At 42.7% G+C, this 7,788-nt stretch overlaps 1 protein-coding gene across 1 annotated transcript; it reads left to right on the top strand.

Annotated features, from left to right (window-relative positions):
• The first annotated feature begins 248 nt into the window (after positions 1–248).
• Positions 249–4,984, top strand: gpr22b (G protein-coupled receptor 22b). Its single transcript, XM_028959411.1, has 3 exons — positions 249–921; positions 1,708–2,816; positions 3,313–4,984. Exon 3 carries the CDS (start codon positions 3,317–3,319, stop codon positions 4,625–4,627), a length of 1,311 nt encoding a protein of 436 aa, XP_028815244.1. The 5' UTR covers positions 249–921; positions 1,708–2,816; positions 3,313–3,316; the 3' UTR covers positions 4,628–4,984.
• Positions 4,985–7,788: the final 2,804 nt, after the last annotated feature.

The raw sequence follows: 7,788 nt of genomic DNA, 5'->3' as shown, positions 1-7,788 counted from the left end.
AGTGTCTCCTTCCCTACACTCTCTTCATGTCAGCCCTCATGAGCAGAGTGATCCATTTTCAAAATGTTGTAAAGCTTCAATAATTAATGCATCTGTCTGACTGACTTCACTTTCTGTATCTGCCACCCGCACAGGCACTTCAGAAGTAACATGGGTTCAGGAACAACCCTCCTACCCATCAATACACACACACACACAAACGCACACACACAGCAAACCTCCCCACACATTTCCATGGATACGCTCTGTCTTACAACTGTGTGGAGGATGCCCATAACCCAGTGAGAATCACAATCCATGCAAAAAGAAGACAGTAGAGTGAAGCATCAAGAAAAAAAGAAGAAGAAATGGGCTACTTTCTACAGACAGGAAAGGGTTAAGTCTATTACAGGAGACCAATCAGGGCAGCAGAGAGAACTGCAAACCACCGCAGTGACAGAGAGAGAGAGAGAGAGAGTGAAGAGAGGAGAGAGGGAGGGGGAGAGTAGGAGTAAGGCTATGAAAGAGCAACAGAATCAGAAGAGAAGGTCTGGCTCTCCACACAGCCTCCGCAGAAGTGAGAAGAGGACAGCAGGATAATCCGTGATCTCCAGAGGACAGCATGTCCATCTGCAGCCATCCTCTGTTTTTCCTTACTTTTTTTACCAGCCTCCTTTATCTCCCCTTTTGGATGGCTGGATGTCAGCAGCTTGAATGACCCTTGCCGCGTGCTCTGTGACATTCACCAATCTGTGATCTTCTGCATCCGCTGCGGGACACTTGGAGTATGCCACACACATTCTTCTGAATTTTTTATTCTGTGGTTTTCTTCAACCTTGGCCAGTGGAATACTCATGAGGAATTACATGAAAACGTGGCGGTGCTTAGTTTTCCTCCATGCTCTGCAGCAGTAATAACAGTGGGAAGGAGATGCGAGTGGAGGTGAGTGCTGTATGTTGCCATGTTATAAATCAGCAATGCACACAGGCTGTTTACCAGAAGGAAATTTATCAAGGAGGCACTGCCATAAATTATTATCTAATGAGACTACATAATACATGGAAGGATTATTCTTTACAGTTTACATTATTACTTTTTCACCCAAGCAAATACTATCCATCGGGGTAATAAGAAAAAAAAAAAGAGAAGCAACTCATGAGATTAGATGCAAATAATGAGATTACTGTGCCATTTGTCTCCTTGGAGTTGATTTAGAGGATACCAGTGAGCAGTGGGCTGCACCCAGAGACTCCCAGGTTCTCGGATCATATTAAGCTGAGAGCCCATGTCCTGCTCACTCCCACATCCAACTGTTTTGGTTCAATTTATCTGTACAATGCAGGTCCATACTTCACCATGACCATCCCACAAAGAACCAGTGTTACTAGCATGTAGAAAATGCCTGCAATTGGCTTGATGACCTTGCAGTCCCAGTCTGATTGAATGTGAAGGTTGCGGAAATAATGGAACCACTTTTCACGCTTTAAACGTAGCAAAGTGAAGTATTCCCAAATTCAGTGTTGCTTGTGCACTCCTTCAAAGTACAAACAGGGTATCCCATCTCGTAAAGGTACAGTACACATGCTCATAAAATGGAGGAGTATGTTTAGGATGTTTCTGACAGTGGGCAGATTTAAAAGGATTGGATGTTGTTTTCAGAGGCTGACTTTTACCGATGTGTGTTTTGCTTAACCAAGACCTTCTCCTCTGTCTCCTGTTCCTCTGTAGGATGCTATGGGGATAAAAGTGAACTGCAGGCTCACAGGGCAGTGATCCTGGATCTACTACATCCCATCATTCCCTGGGGCTTTTATCAGTGTATAAATCAGAAGTCAAAACACACTCAGTTAGGGCTAGTGGTTAATGTACCCAATCACCCCGTGATTCCTCTGGAAGAAAATGACCTTCACAAAGAGCTAAATAAATTACTAGTCAGACACCCTTGCATGTGTATTTACAGATACGCGCACATGAGCTTGCTTACATGCAAGTTTAACCAAGTCTGCACATTTTCTTTGGATACAGCGGCATGACCTCCTGAGTTAGCTTGAAGCAGGAGTTTAGTTCCTGGCCACAGAGATGGAACCGTCTGTGTCCACTGCTCAGTGTGGATGGTCTGGACATCATGCTCTGGCTCTGTAAAGATGACAGGAAACAACATATTGGGAGAGCGGCTGCAGTCAGGAAGCTTGTCTGAAACTTGGTGACCTCAGTGGCTTATGCTGATCTGCCAGGGGCAGAAAATCAATGGGGATTTAATTCTGTGCATGCCTCATAAAATCCAAATAGCTGGACTATGCACCAGTGGACGTGCAATTGAGCCTCTCTGAGCTGACGATGCACTGCCTTTTTAGTTTGGAGGATGGACATGAAGTTAACAAAAACGGAACTTTATAAAACATCACTGTGGAAGCTAAGACGCATGTTTTTTTCTGTTCTGTGGTGAAAAGGGTGTGACTTTTTGCATTGTGTGTGGACTTTTCATATGGATGATACAAAAAGGATTTATTCTGGAGATGGATAAGACAGTTTATCTATCTACACTGCAACTGCCACCAAAATAAACAATTGTGAAAGGAGGAGAGAGAGAAAACTGATCAAGCGGATGATTGAGCTGGAAATGAGAGTAACGGAGGAACAGGCCTCGTTTCTGGTTTAATACGGTGAAGAGGGAAGGGGAAAAAAACGCAGTAAAGCCCACCGCTTAATGGATTACAGGTGGTGCAGTGCCAGTCTGAAAAAGGATATGCTGGGATCAGATGGTCGAGCTGCTCTTTGTCAAGACGTTTGTGACCCAATCACTGGCCCTTAAGGTGTAGAGCATTTAAGGGCAAAGGGTAAGTGATAAAACCGGACTGCTCAGCATGATGTGGCTGTTCTTTTAACTAAAATAATCCCATTGATAATATTTGAACTTTGATACTATTGTTTCCTTTGTGACTAGAGCATAATTAAAGCACCATTGATTAAATAAGCATCATAATATAATCATTATTAATAGTCATAATACTGTATACATGAAGTAATACTGTATAAATTACCTGACATGGATAAAATTCTAGCCACAACACACAATGCAGAAGAACACTAGTACCCTACTTTCCTTTATTTTTCTGGTGAAATGAAGTGACAATGGCCCCACCATCAGGATCTGTGCTGCAGCACCAGGCACAAAAGCACCCCACAAAAAGGCATTAGAGTGACACCCTTTCCCGGAAAATATAGCATGTCGATTCACAAACAGAATTAATAAATTATTATTGACAGTACTGTATTTTATATTTCTTAATGTGAGTAGTAACTTGACGAGATATACTTTGTTTCCAATCCCAGGATAATGTATATCCCTCCTGTGCTGGAAGAAGAAGCCACCATGAGCAATATCACTGTGCAGGACAACACTGAATCAATCATTAGTTCCGACATGAACCCTTACCCCTACCCCATTAGCTTCCAGGTGTCCTTGACTGGCTTCCTCATGTTGGAGATTGTCCTGGGCCTTAGCAGTAACCTGACAGTCCTAGCCCTCTACTGCATGAAGTCCAATCTGGTGAACTCTGTCAGCAACATCGTCACCATGAACCTGCATGTCCTCGACGTCATCGTCTGTGTGTGCTGTATCCCGCTCACCATTACAATGGTACTGCTGTCCACGGAGGGCGGTGCAGCGCTAGTTGGCTGCTTCCATGAGGCCAGTGTCTCTTTTGCTAGCGTAGCAACAGCTGCTAATGTGCTAGCTATCACACTTGACCGCTACGACATCTCGGTGAAGCCTGCCAACCGCGTGCTTACCATGGGTCGAGCCGTGGCACTGCTGGGTGCAATATGGGTCCTTTCTTTCCTCAGTTTCCTCGTACCTTTCATCGAGGTGGGTTTTTACAGCCTTGAGCAGCAGCAGGAGCGTAACCAGACCGCAGAAGCATTGATGGACTCCGCTAATCAGTATTACACTGAGTTGGGACTCTATTACCATCTGCTGGCACAGATACCAATCTTTTTCTTCACTGCTGTGGTCATGCTGGTCACGTACTCCAAAATCCTGCAGGCGCTCAACATCCGCATTGGCACACGTTTCCACAGCTCACAGAAGAAGAAGAAGACTCGGAGAAAAAAGAACATTTCGCTCATGACCACGTCTCAGCAGCCCGAGGCAACAGACATGTCTCAGAGCAGCAGTGGCCGCAACCCTGCGCTAGGAATGCGGACCTCCGTCTCGGTCATCATCGCTCTACGCCGAGCAGTCAAGAGACACCGGGAGCGGCGAGAGCGGCAGAAGCGCGTCTTCCGCATGTCGCTGCTCATCATCTCCACCTTCCTGTTGTGCTGGACGCCCATCACTGTGCTCAACACTATCATCCTCAGTGTGGGACCCAGCAACCTGACTGTAAAGCTGCGGCTGGGATTTTTGGTCATGGCCTATGGCACCACCGTTTTCCACCCTCTTCTCTATGCCTTTACACGTCAAAAGTTCCAGAAGGTTCTCAAGAGCAAGATGAAGAAGCGTGTGGTGTCTATTATCGAGGCTGACCCACTGCCCAACAATGCAGTCATCCGAAACTCATGGATTGATCCCAAGAGGAACAAAAAGGTGACATTTGAAGACCATGAGGCCAGACAAAAATGCCTGTCCTCTGAAGATGTGGAATGAAAATTCAGACAAACCTCACCTCACATTGTGAAATTCTAAAAAGGACTACTGTTCTCATCAGGTAACTTTTAAAAAAAGGGAAAATATTCATCCAAAGCAGTAATGTAATGTATATATAATGTAATATATATGTCCAATGTGAAACACCTAAGGAAGTGATAATTTATTACTATTTATTATGGAATTTAAAGGAAAAAAGGTTTCATAGATTAGAAATAGAGCTTTTTGCTGTAGGTAATGCATGGCTTTTTGTAACTGTAGCAATACACATCATGTACAATTTGTATATATTAAAACTTAAACTATAACTGTAAGTGATGTATAGCTGTACATTTATAATAAATTTGTTTAAAACAAGAATTTTTCAATTATTTATAAGAGGATGTCTGCGATCCTGTACCATTCACTAGTGGTGGTTAAAACCCACCAATTACAATCAAATGATTTCAGCAATTTGTCTTTTTGACATCTCCTCCCCATGCAACTCTGATAGTCTAACCTTACTGGTCTAACCCCATCCAACCTTGACAATTCAGAACTAGTGACATCAGTATAATGACTGAAGGGCAAATTAAGGACATTATTAACTCTATCTTAAAAGACCACTGAAAAAGAACAGAATTTAGTGCTATTTCCCTAATGAAGGGATCCTCTGACAGGCTAACATACATGTTCTCCTCCTCTGACAGTAAGCTCATGCCGTTTGATGTGAGCAGCGTCAGAAAGCAGCATCTGTTTCCTCTCAGAGGCGAAACTGCAACAGATCAAGAAACATATTATTAACTAGACAGATGATAGGAAGTGGACTGGACAATGAGAGGAAGGAGAGCTACTCATTACCCTTAGAAGTGAAGCACTTTATAAAAAGTACCATCTTATACTTGAGCACTGAACCGCATGATATGCAACTGTTCAGGGCTGCACACCTGACCTTGTGTGTTCACCACACATATGTGACCCATAAATTGTGTGCAATTGTGTCCAGTGTGCATACAAGGTCACAGAGGCTGGTCATGGATCTTTTTAATGGCAGGCGATGGCATTAATATTACTGCAAGACCTGGGTGTCGTATTCAATCAAAATTTACTGGTCCTGTGACAACATACATTTAGAATATCGATATACAGCTCCTTCCTAAGAGAGAAAGAGAGACCTTTAGGGTTCATGAAACATAAAGTCTGGTAGGATCAACAACAGACAGGCTTCTTTGTTCATTTCTCATTACTAGATGTTGTTATACCATGTTTTATCAAAAAACAAATCATAACACCAGGGACTCAGTGTGAAATAAGTAAATCTTAGATGGCAATTTTGAACAATTTTACTAAAATATGGGGTACATTACATTTTGGGTGAATGAGACAAGGGAAATGGCCAGAAACACAAAATATGCAGCATCACATGGGGTTGAGGCATGATAGATGGGTGAGGAAAAATGCAATTTAAAAACCGTCCCAACAAGCCCAAAACTAACATTGGTGTTTGGTGCCACCTAACCATACAGGAGCACCGATTCAGTTAAGAATACAATATTATTAGACGTAATAATTATTTGCTCAACTGCTGTTTTCCTACTTACAGAGAAATGATCAGTCTCTAAATTCTATGTTATGTTTATTTGAACAGTGTGAGACAGAACAATACCAAAAAATCATGTAAAACCCACCAAAATAATGCACTTAAAAAAAAGTAATACAATTGTATTTTATACAGGTAAAGAGGTGGCTGTTCTCTGTATTAAAGGCATTCATCCATAGAGGCAATTAATCTATCCAGATTACAAACTCTGCACCATGGACAAGACCTAAGAGCTTTCTAAGGATATCATGGATATGTTTGTAGACCTACACAAGGCTGGAAGAAGGCCTTGATGTACATGTTTACAACTGAACATCTAAATGATTCAGAAAAGGACTGGGTGAAAGAGATGTAGTCAGATGAGATCAAAACCAAGCTCTTTGTCATCAACTCAACTCGCCGTGTTTGGAGGAGGAGGAATGCTGCCTATGACACCAAGAACACATTCCCCATGGTCAAACATGGAGGTGGAGACATTATGTTTTGGGGGTATTTTTCTGTCATGGGGACAGGACAACTGCACCACATCAAAGAGAAGGAAGGATGGCGACATGTACCATTAAATCTTGGGTGAGAACCTCTTTCCATCAGTCAGGACACTGATGTCAAATAAGAACAAAGAAAATCCTTAATATATTCTAACACGTTGAAAGATAATTTACCTGTATTTGAATGAATAGGTCCTAAGGTCAAACAGAAGGGATGAGTTGTAAATACTATCTATTATTATGGTTCCAGTAATGTTACATAACACAGGTTCCAGCTTCACTGGCAGGGGGTGGGGTCATGTTTTACAGCTTGACTGAGAGATCTGATTTAGCAACATTGATGCAGGGTGTTTTATGAGCCTGTTGTAAAAAGGCAGTGTGGATTTCTCCCTGTCCTCCAGCCAGAAAGATGATTACAAGTGGAAATTGGAGCTATGCCAGGGACTCACTGCCGCAGAGGGGGGAGCGGGAACCAACCTGAGCAACAGTGATGTGATCACTGCCACTTTGACGGCTACTCAAGCTGGCAGGCAGACTTTTCACAGCTATGAACACAGCTATGAACTCCACCATCATAAGCTGGAGCCAGACAGGCTTCTGGTTGGTTTAGATAAGCACTGTCACGTCATTAAGCAGAGGTTCCTCACACACCTTTACTCGGCATCACTGACCAACCATGTGACATGTTCCAACCTGGCAATACATCACAGACACTCATTAGGCATGACCAAATGCAATCATCTATTAATGAGCTTGCTTGTGATCTACTGACAACACAAATAAATGGAAGGGAATCTTAAATCCTAATAAAATATCATATGAAATGTTAACCTTGCAAACTGGCTTATTTATTGTATGAATTCATGATAGAGTTGCTTCTGTAGTATAATGCATCCAGCTACAACCCAGTCTCCAGGGACCAATCAGTTTATTTGTCAGTGCTGGTCCCAAGCCCGGGTAAATGTGGAAGGTTGTGTGAGGAAGGGCATCTGGCGTAAAACTTTTGCAATGTCAATTGTGCGGACAGACCAGCTGGGAGAGGACAGTTAAAAATGACAGAAGACCATATATTAGACATGGCTGGGAAGCATTAA

This window comes from Denticeps clupeoides, chromosome 17 (assembly GCF_900700375.1).
Source record: "Denticeps clupeoides chromosome 17, fDenClu1.1, whole genome shotgun sequence".
NCBI lineage: Eukaryota > Metazoa > Chordata > Actinopteri > Clupeiformes > Denticipitidae > Denticeps > Denticeps clupeoides.
This window is presented reverse-complemented; position numbering and strand designations above follow the sequence as displayed.